Genomic DNA, 17959 nt, shown 5'->3' with positions numbered 1-17959 from the left:
GTCTGGGTTCTGGAACCCAAGCTCGTCCTGCGGGGGTTCTGGATCCCCTCCTTCTCATTCCTGAGGTCTTGGTGGTTCGGGGAACTTTTAATTTCCTTGACCTTTTGGACATTGCCAGTCGCTTTGGTGCTGGGTCCGTTACCTCAGTGTGGGGGTCAGGGATCTGATGTCACTGTTGAGCCTTGACAGCGTATCCTCGATACATCGCTTGGGCCTTCCTTAGGTGGGGGGTTTCGCAGTGTTTCCTTACCACAGCAGGTAGCTCTTGCTCTGCTGAATTTTGGGTGCTATCCTTCCTCCCTGTCTTCTTGGGAGGGAGTTGCTCCGCACTTTTTTCTTCTGAGATTTTCCTCTGGGAGAGTCCTGGGGCAGATTCCTAGCTTTTGTTTAGCTAGTGTTGATGGCTCGCGTCCTCTTAGATCTATTTTACAGAGGGAAGCCTGCGGCTTCATCTGGAGCATACTTTGATATTATGGTGCTGTTTTTAGCCGTTCCTGGGGGTGGTTTTATTCCTTGGTCGCTCTATCCTGAATGCGGGATTGCACCTTGTGTTTAGGAGGGGGGTTTATCTTGTCCCTCTAGGTTTCCAGGATTGGGGCGTTACTTGGCCCCTTGGAATTCCATGCAGATAGATGTCTGTGTTTTTTCTTCCCTTCTCTCTGCTCGGTCGGTAGGGTTTGTTCTCTATGCGTTTTTTGTCTTGTTGCAACCTTGGTTGCGCTCTTGGAGTTATGCTCGGGGTTCTTTATTGCCCTAGTTGTTTGTCCGGTGGTCCTTTTGGACTCTCGTATCTGAGTTCTTCTTCTTCTTCCCTTCTGGGAGAATGGGGAGGTCCCGCCTTCCCTCGGATCCGGGGTGTGTTTCTGTGTCGGCTCGGAGCCTGTAGGACTTTGTCTCCTCTGAGGCCTTTGTGCTCGGTTGAGTCTAGTGATTCTGTGCGGTCTCTAGCAAGGGCCTTGCTGGTTTTAACTGATGGGCAGTTACTTGGTCTCTTCCATTTTTGTTTGGTGCTTCTGGTGAAGCAGTTTTTTTTGTCGGGGTTTGGGTGATTTCTGGCTGTGGTGCTCTAGAAGGGGCCACCTCTTGTACCCGCCCATTTTGCTTTCAGTGTTTTCTATATCTTGGGTATTTTTTCTCCAAAAGTAATGAATGCAGCTGTGGACTCTCCCTGTTCAAGAAGAAAAACTTAAATTATGCTTACCTGATAATTTTCTTTTCTTCTGACGGGGAGAGTCCACAGCTCCCCGCCTGTGTTTTTATATATGGGGCGGCCATATTTTTTATTCTTCTGGCACCTTTTTCACCCTGGTATTTCTCCTACTGTTCCTTGTTCCCTCAGCACAATGGCTGGGGGATGAGGGAAGTGGGGGAGGTATTTAAGTCTTTGGCTGGGGTGTCTTTGCCTCCTCCTGGTGGCCAGATTCTGTATTTCCCAAAAGTAATGAATGCAGCTGTGGACTCTCCCCATCAGAAGAAAAGAAAATTATCAGGCAAGCATAATTTAAAGGGATACTAACCCCACGTTTTTTCTTTCATGATTCAGATAGAGCATGCAATTTTAAGCAACTTTCTAATTTATTCCTATTATCAATTTTTCTTTGTTCTCATGTTATCTTGATTTGAAAAAGCAGTAATAAAAGGTTAGGAGCCGGCCCATTTTTTAGTTCAGCACCTTGGTAGAGCTGCTGATTGGTTTGCTACATTTAGCCACAAATCAGCAAGTGCTACCTATGTGCTGAACAAAAAATGGTCCGGCTCTAAAGCTTACAGTACTGCTTTTTCAAATCAAGATAGCATGAGAACAAAAAAAAATGATAATAGGAGTAAATTAGCAAGGTGCTTAAAATCTCATGCTCTATCTGAATCATGAAAGAAAAAAATTGGGTTTAGTATCCCTTTAAGATTTTTCAAGTTCAATGGTGAGCTTCTGTACATTTCTATGCTTTTAACAGAATTACATCTTTAGTCTCCTTTGTTTCATTGATATAATATATAAGTAATGTTTTATTTGAAGTCTTAAATAGATGTACAGAGTATTTTGCAGAAATTGTAATGATTTTGCACTTTGAAGACAATATTTTTTTAGGAGCACAAAGCCACATACTCTTATAATTAAAGGGACACTGAACCCAAATTTTTTCTTTTGTAATTCAGAAAGTGTATGCAATTTTAAGCAACTTTCTAATTTACTCCTATTATCAATTGCTATCATTATTTGAAAAAAAAGGCATCTAAGCTTTTTTTTTTTTGGTTTCAGTACTCTGGACAGCACTTTTTTATTGGTGGATGAATTTATCCACCAATCAGCAAGGTCAACCCAGGTTGTTCACCAAAAATGGGCCTGCATCTAAACTTACATTGTTGCATTTCAAATAAAGATACCAAGAGGATGAAGAAAATTTGATAATAGGAGTAAATTAAAAAGTTGCTTAAAATTTCATGCTCTATCTGAATCACGAAAGACATTTTTTGGGTACAGTGTCCCTTTAAGTTAAACTATCAAAACTCCTTAGCACAACGTAAAGAATTATTTTGATTTGTAATTCCAAATAATTGTCAAGGAGAACTTGATGCAATGGTTTATATTTTTAGGTGTTCTATTCTGTAGGGCCCATAGCCTACCTTCACATTGTACTTGTCTAGCTAGTAATATAGGTGTTATGTGAAAGCTGCAGTAACCTATTTCCTATGGATTACACTGCTATGGATGCCAAGCAGATGTAGGAGTTTTTATGTAAACAATCAGAAATCTCTCATAGGTAACTACTTATGCTTCAGCCAAGGTTTATTGAGGGGCAGGGGTCAGAGTACTAATTTGAGTGTTCGGGATGTCTGCTGCCAACACACAAAATGGAAACTTGATTGATAGCCAGAGGGCTGAATGTAAAGAGAGCAAAAGAGAAAGCAAAGGTCAAGGAACCATTTCCCTTTTCTGCATATGTAATGATTCTCCAACTTGAAAGCACCTTCAGATATTGTGATTCAATTGAACTTACGTTGAGCATGTCTCTAGGTAGTTAAAGGGACAGTCTAGTTAAAATTAAACTTTCATGATTCAGATAGGGCATGCAATTTTAAACAACTTTCCAATTTACTTCTATTATCTAATTTGCTCAATTCTTTATATATCCTTTGTTGAAGAAATAGCAATGCACATGTGTGAGCCAATCACACAAGGCCTCTAGGTGCAGCAACCAATCAGCAACTACTGAACATATCTAGATATGCTTTTCAGCAAGTAATATCAAGAGAATGAAGCAAATTAGATAATAGAAGTAAATTAGAAAGTTGTTTAAAATGACATGCTCTTTCTAAATCAAGAAAGAAAAAAATTAGCTTTCATGTCCCTTTAATGCATATTGTCACACTTTTTATAGTTTCCAAATTCTAATTTTCAATATATATTTATGCATTATTACATTTTACTTGGTTAGAATAAAAAGAACAATAAGGTGATTAAATGTTGGCTTTCTAAAATCCTTTTTTGGACCAAAAAAAAAAAAATATTACATGTTTCTGACGCTATTTGTTTGTCATCCTTAGGTCTGGTTTGCATGAAATCTAGCAGTTCAGTGGTAGAATTGGTTATGCTTCTCTGCTCTCAGGTAAGATCATGTCTGAAACAAACGATGTAGTGTTGTGTGTTACTATTGCACTTTATAGATGATTTATATTCTATAATATTCCCTTCTAGCCAATCATTCAAAATGCTGTTATTTATTGTACCTGAACTGTTTCATTGTGTGCATGAACGCAAATAAACTTTTTATAATCATTTCTTTCATGGAGAAAGTTGAAGCTGTTTAAAATTATATTTTGAATAACAGGGACTGCAAACTTGTCCGTCCAGTGGGACAGACTGGCCAATGGCTTATTTAAGACAATTCACACTTTTGTACTGGTGGAGAGCGACACACCAATACAACTATATTAGGGGTAAAAAAAAATATATTTATGTATTTATTTTTTTCTGCAGACAACTGTTTTTTAAACCAAACAAGATTTTTGTGCATTGTGAAATGCACTTTGTCAGATAGAGCAATTATATTTAATTCAGTACAGTGTCCCTTTAATGGCACTTAAAGGGACATTATACACTCATTTTTTCTTTTCATAAATGTTTTGTAGATCTATTTATATAGCCCATAAAGTTTTTTTTTTTTTTTTAATGTATAGTTTTTCTTATTTTTAAATAAAATTGCTCTGATTTTCAGACTCCTAACCAAGCCCCAAAGTTTTATGAGAATACCGACAGATACCTACTCCAGCTTGCTTCTGTTTATGTAAAAGGTCTTTTCATATGCAAAAGAAGGGGGAGGGGGGAGTGTCTTATGTCCCACTTGCAGTGGGCTTTCCAGTTACCTTTTCAACAGAGCTAAACTGAGAGCTTCTAAGTAAGTTTTATACTGGATTTTTATATTTGTATCTGTGCATCTTATTCTTTATAGAAGTGTCTATTACATGCAGTTAAATGAAATTTAGTGTATACTGTCCCTTTAAGGCTTGTTTCACTTCTTTCTGATTTTTAAATTAAAAGCCAAATGCATTCTGTAGACTTTGTATCATGTTACCTAGACATTACCACAGGATGTTACCAAAACCTGTGGATATAGTCCTCTAAGGCAGGCTTTTAGTGATGTTACTGCTCCTAAAATACTGTCTTTTACTCAAATTAGTATCTAATTTCCATTGCCCTTTGAACTCTGTTCACCTCTGGTTCTGCAGTTAGTTTTGAAGCTGTAGATTAAACCAGGAGCATGTTAAATGGAAATAACAGATTTATTGCTTTTTTAGTCTCTGTACTACCACAGGGGGTAATATGTTGAATTTTTGTACAGGGGCTATAAAAAGTAGTGATAAATGATTTTAGGCATATATTCAAATATTTTTATCTAACATAATTCAGAGGTATAATGTATAAGATCATCAATGCTGGTGTTTAGCAACAAAAAAAGTTATCATGGATGAGCAAAAATGTAAGCAATGCTCAACAAAAGTTATCTGTCCTCTGTGATGCAACTGGGAGATTGGGAGTCAAAGTCTCATAGTTGAAATGTCTGAGTTGAAGATTGGTGTGGCTGATGATGGGGTTGAGGATTTTCTTCCTTCCTGTAATATTCTTTGTTGAAGGTAGGTATCTGGACTATTACAGGTTAGGAAATAGTGCTGACATCTAGGGCTCTTGCAAATTAATAATATTCTTGCAAAGCTGCTTTCATATAGTACTACATAAAATGGGCAGACCCCTAAGCATACTTTTCAGCAAAATATACCAAGAAAACAGACAAATGTATAATAGATAAAAGAAGTAAATCAGAAAGTTGTATAAAATTGCATGCTCTATCTGAATCATTAAAGAAAAATGTTGGGTTTCATATACCCTTTAAATACTGGTGGCTGAGAGTTGAAACCCCCCCCCCCCCCCCCCACTAGTTTAGTATAAAGATTTCATAATGATATCACTTGCCCAAATACAAAATGGAGAATTTGTACCTGAAAGAAAGATGTCCTTTGGCTAAGCAAATCAGTAATACATAGCCTTCTTTATCACACCAGAATTCAGTGAGTACCCACAAAGCCTGGTATGTACAGTATTAAATAAGCCTTTCTTTTAAAGGGACATAATACTTGTATGTTAAATCATTGGAAAGTGATGCAGTATAACTGTAAAAAGCTAACAGGAATATATCACCTGAGTGTATCTATGTAAAAAAGGAAGATATTTAACCTCAAAATGTCTTCAGCTCACCCGAGTAAGTGCTGTGTAAACAATTATACTTCAGCTGCTGTCTAGCTGCAAGTTGAAAGGGGAAAAAAAGCCAATCAGAAGTGTTAAGGTAATTCTTTCCCTTTGCCGTGATCTCGTGAGATTTGATAGAAATCTCATGAGATCCCATAGAATGTACTTAAACTGAATAAGAAAATAACATGACTGTACCTGCACATGACAAATGCACACTCCTTAGCTTGTCCTGGGACAAGTATCCTGACTGGCTGCTTAAAGTTTCTTAAAGTGGAGCGGGAATACTTAGGAAATTTGAGCTAAAATATCTTCCTTTTTTACATAGGGATGTTGAGGTGATATTTTCTATTCTGCTTTTTACAGCTATGCTTCATCACTTTCATGTGCTTTAATATTTGGGTATTATGTCCCTTTTAAGCCTATCCTCATTTTAGTATGTTAATTTGAATGCAAATCTTGCAAAACTTGATAAAGGAAAGTATCGCTGAATGTCAGGCATGCTTGACCATAAGCAACCTTAAATTTGTCTGTTTTCAACAAAACACATTGTTTACTTCCTTGAACACCCCAGAAAGAAATAGCTGTGATGAATTCTCTTTTCAGTTTTCTTTTGTTCAGCATTGCATTGTAAATTGCTCAATAAATCTGATTTCCATCCGCACTTCAACTTTATCAGGATTATATCATTATTATCTGTAGTGGATTTTATGCTCTATAGGTCAATTAAAAGAAAATGGTTTTATTGAACTTTTTTATCCCCTGAAAAATAAGTGCTACTTATGTATTGTATAAATTTAAAATCCTCCATTGGAAGGTTCAGAATAGCTTTTTTTTTACGAGAAGGGTATTGGTTTGTAGGTCAAGGGTTCTGACCCATGGGCAAACCTTTGACCTTCATTTGCAGCCGTATAGTTAGCTTGCCTGATATATAAGGATAATGCAGAATTAATGTTTCTATGCATCGATTTAATTTGTTTTAGGGCTTATTCCACCAAATTTATTTGAAGTGAGGAGATGGACATTTCATGAATACAAATGAAAGAATCATAGAAGGTGTGAAGAATCAATAGCTCACACAGTCAATAAAATGCAATAAGTACAATTACTTTAGGAGATTATGCCTAATGGATTTTACAATGAAGAATATTGGAGTACTTATGTTTGTAGTGCGCTTATTACAAAGGCCAAAATGTAGGTTTAAAAAAAAAAAAAACATCATAAATATGCTATTAATTCTTACTAAGTGACAGCCGATATATAATACCTTGCAAATGAACAGTGTATTGAAATAATACAAATCCGTTCGATTAATGATATTTTAATTTGATCATTATTAGAAGTACAGTATTCTTTGCTGACAAGAATTAGCATCCATTATTTAAAGGAACGCGAAAGCCAACATTTTTATTTCATGATTCAGACAGAATATGGTATTTTAAACAACTTTCCAATTTATTTCTAATATCTAATTTGCTTAATTTTCTTTGTATTTTAACCAATGCAAATCGTTTTATCCTAAGCAAAAAAATATTAAACTTTAATACACCTTTTATATGCATAAATGTTTGCTAAAAATGGTTCCTTTTTAAGTTCAGTTGTCAGACTAATCAGTGTATGTATTGTGCTATATTCTATTGTGTAGCCATATTATGGTGCACAGATTTATATTGTTTTTCTAACATTGAACGTTTTTTTCTTTCATGTAATTGGCAAGAGTCCATGAGCTAGTGACGTATCGGATATACAATCCTACAGGAGTGGCAAAGTTTCCCAAACCTCAACATGCCTATAAATACACTCCTCACCACACCCACAATTCAGTTTTTACTAACTTTGCCTCCCTATGGAGGTGGTGAAGTAAGTTTGTGCTTGATTTTCTTCTATGATATGCGCTTCTCAGCATTTTGAAGCCCGATTCCTCTCAGAGTACAGTGAATGTCAGAGGGATGGGAAGGGAGTATCACCTATTGAATTCTATGGTTTTCCTTGCGGGAAATCTTTTTCATAGGTTCTCTGTTATCGGTCGTAGAGATTCATCTCCTACCTCCCTTTTCAGATCGACAATATACTCTCATATTCCATTACCTCTACTGATAACTGTTTCAGTACTGGTTTGGCTATCTGCTATATGTGGATGAGTGTCTTTCAGTAAGTATGTTTTCATTACTTAAGCCACTCTCAGCTATGGTTTTGGACTTTATGTATTAATATAAAGTTTTAAATATATGTATTGTACTTATATTTGCCATGAGTCAGGTTCATGTATATTTCCTTTTGCAGACTTTCAGTTTAAAAATTGGGAAAACATATTTAGGAAGTTATTTTTTCTTACCTGGGGTATAGTCTTTTCTTCAAAATGGACTGTTTTTCATTTTCGTGGGCAAAATTAGGCTCGCGAGGACGAAAAATGCTGATATTTATTGCGTCATTCTTGGCGCAAGATTTTTATTGGCACCAAGGTACGTTCGGTGACGCAAATTCGTCATTTCCGACGTCTTAATGCCAGGTCTCCTTGCACAAGGTTGCGTTTGCCATGACGCGAGTTGCGTCATTTCCGGTTGTTGTTAGCGCCAAAAAATTTCATTTTGCGTTGCGCGTCATACTTACCGCCAAATAATTTAATTATTTAAACCCCACTTCCGATGTGCCTCTTGCCTTTTTCTATGCTCAGAGGGCTATTCGGTTTGCATTTTTTTCCCCATTCCTGAAACTGCCATATAAGGAAATTGATAATTTTGCTTTATATGTTGTTTTTTCTCTTACATTTGCAAGATGTCTCAATCTGATCCTTTCTCAGAAACCACTGTTGGATCTCTGCTGCCTGATAACAGTTCTACTAAAGATAAGTGTATCTGTTGTAAATTAGCAGAGATTATCTCTCCAGCTGTAGTATGTAACATTTGTCATGATAAGCTTTTACATGCAGAGAATGTGTCCATCAGTGCTAGTACAATGCCTGTTGTTTCTTCAACATCTAATGTACATGATATCCCTGTGAATATAAAAGATTTTATTGCTGATGCGATTCAGAAGGCTTTGTCTGCTATTTCGCCTTCTAATAAACATAAAAGGTCTTTTAAAACTTCTCATAAAGTTGATGAAATTTCAAATGACCGACAATATACTGGATTATCCTCCTCTGATGAGGATCTTTCTGATTCAGAAGATCCTACCTCAGATGTTGACACTGACAAGTCCTCTTGATACTAAAACTAGTAAATGTTTAAATTCTGTTTATAAACCTCCTGTGTTTACTCCAGAGGTTTTTCCAGTTCCTGATGCTATTTCTGATATGATTTCAATAGGCCTGGTACTACTTTTATTCCTTCTAGGTTTAAAAAGTTGTATCTTTTGCCAGCAGTCAGATTGGAGTTTTTGGAAAAGATCCCCAAAGTTGATGGGGCTATTTCTACTCTTGCCAAACGTAATTCTATCCCTATGGAAGATAGTACTTCCTTTAAGGATCCTTTAGATAGGAAACTTGAATCTTATCTAAGGAAAGCTTATTTATATTCTGGCTATCTTCTCAGGCCTGACATTTCTATGGGTGATGTTGCAGCTGCATCAACTTTTTAGTTGGAAAGCTTAGCGCATCAGGAAACAGATCCTGATTTGTCTAGCATTGTTAGCTTGCTTCAACATGCTAATAATTTTATCTGTGATGCTATTTTTGATATCATCAAAATTGATGTTAAATCTATGTCTTTAGCTAGCAAGTATTGGAATGCTGACATGGTATCTAAGTCTAGATTACTATATTTCTTTCCAAGGTAACCATTTATTTGGTTCTCAGTTGGATTCAATTATTTCAACTGTCACTGGGGGGAAGGGAGTTTTTTTTACCTTAGGATAAAAGATCTAAGGGTAAATCTAAATCTTCTAATCATTTTCGTTCTTTTCGACAGAATAAGGAACAGAAAGCCAATCCTTCCCCCAAAGAATCTGGTTCCAATTGGAAACCTTCAAGTAGGAATAAATCCAAGCCTTTTAAGAAACCAAAGCCAGCCCCCAAGTCTGCATGAAGGTGCGGCCCTCATTCCAGCTCAGCTGGTGGGGGGCAGATTTAAATTTTTCCAAAACATTTGTGCAGATTTTGTCCAAAATAATTGGATTCAGAGTATTGTCTCTCAAGGGTATCGAATAGGATTCAGAGTAAGACCTCCTGTGAGAAGATTTTTTCTCTCACGTGTTCCAGCAAATCTAGTGAAGGCTCAGGCCTTTCTTAAGTGTGTTTCAGATCTAGAGCTTTCAGGGGTAATCATACCAGTTCTGTTTCAGGAATAGGGTCTGGAGTTTTATTCAAATCTATTCATTGCCCCAAAGAAAGAAAATTTACTCGGGCCAGTTCTGGATCTGAAAATTTTGAATCATTTTGTAAGAGTGCCAACTTTCAAAATAGTGACTATAAGGACTCTTCTGCCTTTTGTTCAGCAAGGTCATTATATGTCCACGATAGACTTACAGGATGCATATCTTCATATTCCGATTCATCCAGATCACTATCGGTTTCTGAGATTCTCTTTTCTAGACAAGCATCACCAATTTGTCGCTCTTCCATTTGGCCTAGCTTCTAATCATTTTCGTTCTTTTCGACAGAATAAGGAACAGAAAGCCAATCCTTCCCCCAAAGAATCTGGTTCCAATTGGAAACCTTCAAGTAGGAATAAATCCAAGCCTTTTAAGAAACCAAAGCCAGCCCCCAAGTCTGCATGAAGGTGCGGCCCTCATTCCAGCTCAGCTGGTGGGGGGCAGATTAAATTTTTTTCCAAAACATTTGTGCAGATTCTGTCCAAAATAATTGGATTCAGAGTATTGTCTCTCAAGGGTATCGAATAGGATTCAGAGTAAGACCTCCTGTGAGAAGATTTTTTCTCTCATGTGTTCCAGCAAATCTAGTGAAGGCTCAGGCCTTTCTTAAGTGTGTTTCAGATCTAGAGCTTTCAGGGGTAATCATACCAGTTCTGTTTCAGGAATAGGGTCTGGAGTTTTATTCAAATCTATTCATTGCCCCAAAGAAAGAAAATTTACTCGGGCCAGTTCTGGATCTGAAAATTTTGAATCATTTTGTAAGAGTGCCAACTTTCAAAATAGTGACTATAAGGACTATTCTGCCTTTTGTTCAGCAAGGTCATTATATGTCCACGATAGACTTACAGGATGCATATCTTCATATTCCGATTCATCCAGATCACTATCGGTTTCTGAGATTCTCTTTTCTAGACAAGCATCACCAATTTATCGCTCTTCCATTTGGCCTAGCGACAGCTCCAAGAACTTTTTCAAAGGTTCTCAGTGCCCTACTCTCTGTAATCAGAGAACAGGGTATTGCGGTGTTTCCTTATTTGGACAATATCTTGGTACTAGCTCAGTCTTTACATTCTGTCGAATCTCACACAAATCAACTAGTATTGTTTCTTCAAAGACATGGTTGGAGGATCAATTTACCAAAAAGTTCCTTGATTCCTCAGACTAGGGTCACCTTTTTAGGCTTCCAGATAGATTCAGTGTCCATGACTCTGTCTCTAACAGACAAGAGACAAATAAAATTGGTTTCAGCTCGTCGGAACATTCAGTCTCAATCATTCCCTTCAGTGGTTATGTACATGGAAGTTTTAGGTCTCATGACTGCAGCATCGGACATGATCCCCTTTGCTCGTTTTCATATGAGACCTCTCCAGCTTTGGATGCTGAAACAATGGTGCAGGGATTATTCAAATATATCACAGTTAATATCCTTAAATCCCAATGTTCGACTCTCTCTGACTTTGTGGTTAGACCACCATCGTATAGTTCAAGGGGCCTCTTTTGTTCGTCCAACCTGGACTGTAATCACAACAGATGCAGGTCTTTCAGGTTGTGGAGCTGTCTGGGGATCTCTGACAGCACAAGTGGTTTGGAATCCTCAAGAGGCGAGGTTACCAATCAATATTTTAGAACTCTGTGCTATTTTCAGGGCTCTTTAGGTTTGGCCTCTGTTGAAGAGAGAACCATTCATTTGTTTTCAGATAGACAATATCACAACTGTGGCATATGTCAATCATCATGGTGGGTCTCACAGTCCCCTAGCTATGAAAGACGTATCTTGGATAGTTTCTTGGGCGGAATCCAGCTCTTGTCTAATTTCTGCGGTACATATCCAGGTGTAGACAATTGGGAAGCGGATTATCTCAGCCATCAGACTTTACATCCGGGGGGAGTGGTCTCTCCATCCAGATGTGTTTTTTTCTGATTGTTCATATGTGGGGTCTTCCAGAAATAGATATGATGGCTTCCCATCTAAACAAGAAACTTCCCAGGTACTTGTCCAGATCCAGGGCTCCTCAGGCGGAGTCGGATGCGTTAGCTGTTCCTTGGTTTTACCAACCTGCTTATATCTTCCCGCCTCTAGTTCTTCTTCCAAGAGTGATCTCAAATTTCATCATGGAACAATTGTTTGTGTTTCTGGTAGCACCAGCATGGCCTCACAGGTTCTGGTATGCAAATCTTGTCCGGATGTCCAGTTGCCAACTTTGGCCACTTCCTTTAAGACCAGACCTTCTGTCTCAAGGACCGTTTTTCCATCAGCATCTCAAATCGTTAAATTTGAAGGTATGGAAATTGAATGTCTAGTGCTTAGTCATAGAGGTTTCTCTGACTCAGTGATTAATACTATGTTATAAGCTTGTAAATCTGTTTCTAGGAAGATGTATTATAGAGTTTGGAAGACTTATGTTTCATGGTGTTCTTCTCATAAATTCTCCTGGCATTCTTTTAGAATTCCTAGAATTTTACAATTCCTTCAGGATGGTTTGTATAAAGGTTTATTTGCAAGTTCCTTGAAGGGACAAATCTCTGCTCTTTCTGTTTCACAGAAAGATTGCTAAGCTTCCTGATATTCACTGTTTTGTGCAGGCTTTGGTCCGTATCAAGCCTGTTATTAAATCAATCTCTCCTCCTTGGAGTTTTAATTTGGTTTTGAAGACTTTACAGGCTCCTCCTTTTGAGCCTATGCATTCTTTGGATATTAAACTACTTTCTTGGAAAGTGTTGTTCCTTTTGGCTATCTCTTCTGCTAGAAGCATTTTCGAATTATCTGCTCTTTCTTGTGAGTCTCCTTTTCTGATTTTCCATCAGGATAAGGCAGTTTTGCGAACTTCATTTAAATTTTTACCTAAAAGTTGTAAATTCTAACAACATTAATAGGGAAATTGTTGTTTCCTCTTTGTGTCCTTATCCTAAGAATTCTTTGGCGAGATCCTTCCATTCTCTGGATGTTGTAAGAGCTTTGAAATATTATGTTGAAGCTACTAAAGTTTTCAGGAAAACTTCTTGTCTATTTGTTTTCTTTTCTGGTCCTAGGAAAGGTGAGAAAGCTTCTGCCATTTCCTTGCCATCCTGGTTAAAGCTTTTGATTCATCAGGCTTATTTATTATATTATATTATATATATATATATATATATATATATATATATATACTGTATACACACACACACACATTTATATATATATATATGTGTGTGTATGTATGTATATATATATATATATATATATATATGTGTGTGTAAAACAGAAGAGGAAGGGCACACAGCAAAAGGGCCTTCCTAGTGTAGTATGTCGTGGAACTTGAAAATAATTCAAAACAATGTAGCCAATTGAACACTCACGTGTAACAACTTGAGCTTATATGAGGTATGAATGAAGCTTTGTGTGGTATATTGCCACTGTGGATCTCAGTTCTTTTTCCCTCAAGTACCCGATCGTCTGTTCTTTTCTTGCAGGTGTAGTCCTCATCTCCTCAACAGAAGATTAACCGTTTCAGGAGAGAAGTCCAAATCCTGTTCCCAAACGATCTTTGTGTTACCTCTAGCACACAGACTCCTCAAGTGTGAACACTTACATCCGGGTTACGTACGTACTTACGTCAGGATTTGGACTTCTCTCCTGAAACGGTTAATCTTCTGTTGGGGAGTTGAGGACTACACCTGCAAGAAAAGAACGGACGATCGGGTACTTGAGGGAAAAGGAGCGGAGATCCACAGTGGCGATATATACCACACAAAACTTCATTTGTACCTCATATAAGCTGAGGTTGTTACATGTGAGTATTCAATTGGCTACATTGTTTTGAATTATTTTCAAGTTCCACGACATACTACACTAGGAGGGCCTTTTTTGCTGTGCGCCCTTCCCTCTTCTGTTTTAGATTTTCCTTGGAGGATCTCCCTTGCCTAAGTGAACTCCTTTATTCACTTGGGATTAGGCTGCGAGTGAGAAATACCTTTTCTCCAACATTGGTGTGTCCGGTCCACGGCGTCATCCATAACTTGTGGGAATATTCTCTTCCCCAACAGGAAATGGCAAAGAGCACAGCAAAAGCTGTCAATATAGTCCCTCCTAGGCTCCGCCCACCCCAGTCATTCTCTTTGCCGTTGCACAGGCAGCATCTCCACGGAGATGGTGAAGAGTATGTGGTGTTTAGTTGTAGTTTTTTATTCTACTATCAAGAGTTTGTTATTTTAAAATAGTGCTGGTATGTACTATTTACTCTGAAACAGAAAAAGATGAAGAGTTCTGTTTGTGAGAGGAATATGATTTTAGCAGCAGTAACTAAAATAGTTTGCGGTTTCCACATAGGACTGTTGAGATGAAATAACTTCAGTTGGGGGAAACAGTTGGCAGACTTTTCTGCTTAAGGTATGACTAGCCATATTTCTAACAAGACTGTGTAATGCTGGAAGGCTGTCATTTCCCCTCATGGGGACCGGTAAGCCATTTTCTTAGTCTCAAACAGAATAAAGGGCTTAATATGGGATATAAAACTGGTAGACACTTTTATGGGCTAGATCGATTGCTTTATTTGGGCATTTTATACAGCTTGATGTTGAAATTCACACTTTATAAACTTTGGGGAACGTTTTTTTACGTAGAAAAAAGGAAATTATAGGCGCTAAAGGACAGTACCCAGCTTAACTAGTGAATTCCCCTCCAAGAATACAAAGTGGCAAAAGAAATGTGAAAAAGTGAAGTTAAGCGCTCAAAGCACGGGTATATCTAAGAGATGTGTATTTAAATAAAGGGACCAGTGTCCAGTATGTAATCAGCGAAAAAATATATTCATCAAAGTATTTATATGTAATAATATATAAGGAGTATATATATATGTACCAGAACAGAGACAGAGGCGTAAATATAGTTCAAATGGAAAATTTCCAAGGCAATTATTATACTAATAAGACAGAGGTGTCAAGATGTCTAAAATGATACAAAATGATACAAAGTAAAACAAAGGGACGTCTCCCTTAATAAATGTATAGATACATAAAATAAGCATAAAAGAACAATAAGAAAAAGTACTTGCGCTTTAGCGAAAAATGTACTGATGTCCCAAGATATTGACTTGCCAAGAGACAAGAAAGTAACTGTCCAGTTGTAGGCTTAAATTGCCTGTATATGGTGGTTGGCGTTACTGGATGAGAGAAAAGGGCGCCTTTTTGTGTAAAGGTGACGTGACGTCACGTTTTAAAATGGTAGGTGATGTTGCCGTGGCAACCCCTATTCCTAAATCTGTAAGGAAATCCTGGGGGATCTAAAGATAATCTTTGCGCTCACGAAAGATGATAGCTTTGTTGTCGTGAGGAAAGACTAGCAGGATCTTGAAATTTAGAAATGGGTCTTTGCGGTCGCTAGTAGCGACTAGTTTATCCTTTGTTGAAGGACTTGGCGGTCGCAAACAGCGACTAGGAGAAATATACAGATCCTTCCAGTTGAAGATAAGGTGGTCGTTAGTAACGACTTGAGGATCTTTTAAGAAGTGTAGGTTGGTCTTTGCGGTCGCCGGTAGCGACTGGTGTATCCTTTGTTGAAGAACTTGGCGGTCGTAAGTAGCGACTAAGGAATTCTTTGTTTTTTTTTCCACAGAACGTTTTTTTACGTCAGGCACTGGTTTAGACACCTTTCCAGTCAGGAAGGGCCTTCCCTGTAGTAGGCTGAGCCTCATTTTCGCGCCATTACTGCGCAGTTACTTTTGAGAGCAGGACATGCAGCTGCATGTGTGTGGGTCTGAAAGTAGTTGAAAAGGTTCCTAGAAGGCTTCATTTGGTATCGTATACCCCCCTAGGTTTGGTAAAGTCGCAGCAAAGGCTGTAGCTGGGACTGTAGAGGGGTTAAAACTGTAACCGGCTCCGGTTTCCTCATTTTAAGGGTTAAAGGTCTGAAATTTGGGGTGCAATGCTTTGAATGCTTTAAGACACTGTTGGTTAAATTTGAACAATTCCTTCATAGTTTTTCACATATTCAGTAATAAAGTGTGCCCTGTTTAAAATTTAAAGAGACAGTAACGGTTTTGTTTTAAAACGGTTTTTGTACTTTGACAAGTTTAAGCCTGTTTAACATGTCTGTACCTTCAGATAAACTATGTTCTGTATGTATGGAAGCCAATGTGTCTCCCCCTTCAAAATTGTGTGATAATTGTGCCATAGCGTCCAAACAAAGTAAGGACAGTACTGCCACAGATAGTAAAGTTGCCCAAGATGATTCATCAGATGAAGGGAGTAGACATAGTTCTACATCATCTCCTTCTGTGTCTACACCAGTTTTGCCCACGCAGGAGACCCCTAGTACTTCTAGAGCGCCAATGCTTGTTACTATGCAACAATTGACGGCAGTAATGGATAACTCCATAGCAAATATTTTATCCAAAATGCCTGCATATCAGAGAAAGCGCGATTGCTCTGTTTTAAACACTGTAGAGCAGGAGGGCGCTGATGATAATTGCTCTGTCATACCCTCACACCAATCTGAAGTGGCCATGAGGGAGGTTTTGTCAGATGGGGAAATTTCAGATTCAGGTAGAATTTCTCAACAGGCAGAACCTGATGTTGTGACATTTAAATTAGCGAATCTCCGCGCACTGCTTAAGTAGGTGTTATCTACTCTGGATGATTGTGACAACCTGGTCATTCCAGAAAAATTGTGCAAGATGGACAAGTTCCTAGTGGTTTCCGGTGCACCCCGACGCTTTTCCTATACCCAAGCGGGTGGCGGACATAGTGAATAAGGAGTGGGAGAAGCCCGGCATACCTTTTGTCCACCCTCCTATATTTAAGAAATTATTTCCTATGGTCGACCCCAGAAAGGACTTATGGCAGACAGTCCCTAAGGTCGAGGGGGCAGTTTCTACACTAGCCAAGCGCACTACTATTCCTATCGAGGATAATTGTGCTTTCAAAGATCCTATGGATAAAAAATTGGAGGGTTTGCTTAAAAAGATTTTTGTACAGCAAGGTTACCTCCTGCAACCTATTTCGTGCATTATTCCTGTCACTACAGCAGCGTGGTTCTGGTTCGAGGAACTAGAAAAGTCGCTCAGTAGAGAGACTCCGTATGAGGAGGTTATGGACAGAGTTCACGCACTAAAGTTAGCTAATTCCTTTATTTTAGATGCCGCTTTGCAGTTAGCTAGATTAGCGGCGAAAAATTCAGGGTTTGCAATTGTGGCGCGCAGAGCGCTCTGGTTAAAGTCTTGGTCAGCGGATGTATCTTCCAAGACAAAATTGCTTAATATCCCCTTCAAGGGTAAAACCCTTTTTGGGCCAGAATTGAAAGAGATTATCTCAGACATCACTGGGGGTAAGGGCCACGCCCTCCCACAAGATAGGCCTTTCAAAGCCAAGAATAAGTCTAATTTTCGTTCCTTTCGCAATTTCAGGAACGGACCGGCCTCCAACTCTGCAGCCTCTAGACAAGAGGGTAATGCTTCGCAAACCAAACCAGCTTGGAAACCGATGCAAGGCTGGAACAAGGGTAAGCAGGCCAAGAAGCCTGCTGCTGCTAACAAAACAGCATGAAGGAGTAGCCCCCGATCCGGGACCGGATATAGTAGGGGGCAGACTCTCTCTCTTCGCTCAGGCTTGGGCAAGAGATGTTCAGGATCCCTGGGCACTAGAAATAGTTTCTCAGGGTTATCTTCTGGAATTCAAGGAACTACCCCCAAGGGGAAGGTTCCACATGTCTCACTTATCTTCAAACCAAATAAAGAGACAGGCATTCTTACATTGTGTAGAAGACCTGTTAAAAATGGGAGTGATACACCCAGTTCCAACCGTGGAACAAGGAATGGGGTTTTACTCAAATCTGTTTGTAGTTCCCAAAAAAGAGGGAACTTTCAGACCAATTCTGGATTTAAAGATCCTAAACAAATTTCTCAGAGTGCCATCGTTCAAAATGGAAACCATTCA

The 17959-nt window shown here is 38.5% G+C and overlaps 1 protein-coding gene across 2 annotated transcripts in view; it reads left to right on the top strand.

Annotated features, from left to right (window-relative positions):
- The window catches only part of LRBA (LPS responsive beige-like anchor protein), a 1331662-nt gene that overhangs the window by 338496 nt on the left and 975207 nt on the right, over positions 1–17959 (top strand). For both annotated transcript variants that reach the window (XM_053703733.1, XM_053703731.1), the window contains exon 24: positions 3544–3605. In XM_053703733.1, the coding sequence (XP_053559708.1) occupies positions 3544–3605 (62 nt within the window). The remainder of the gene's footprint in view (positions 1–3543; positions 3606–17959) is intronic.

The sequence above is a fragment of the Bombina bombina genome, chromosome 2 (assembly GCF_027579735.1).
Source record: "Bombina bombina isolate aBomBom1 chromosome 2, aBomBom1.pri, whole genome shotgun sequence".
NCBI classification, from domain to species: domain Eukaryota; kingdom Metazoa; phylum Chordata; class Amphibia; order Anura; family Bombinatoridae; genus Bombina; species Bombina bombina.
Note: the sequence above shows the minus strand (reverse complement) of the source record. Positions and strands in the feature narration are given on the sequence as shown.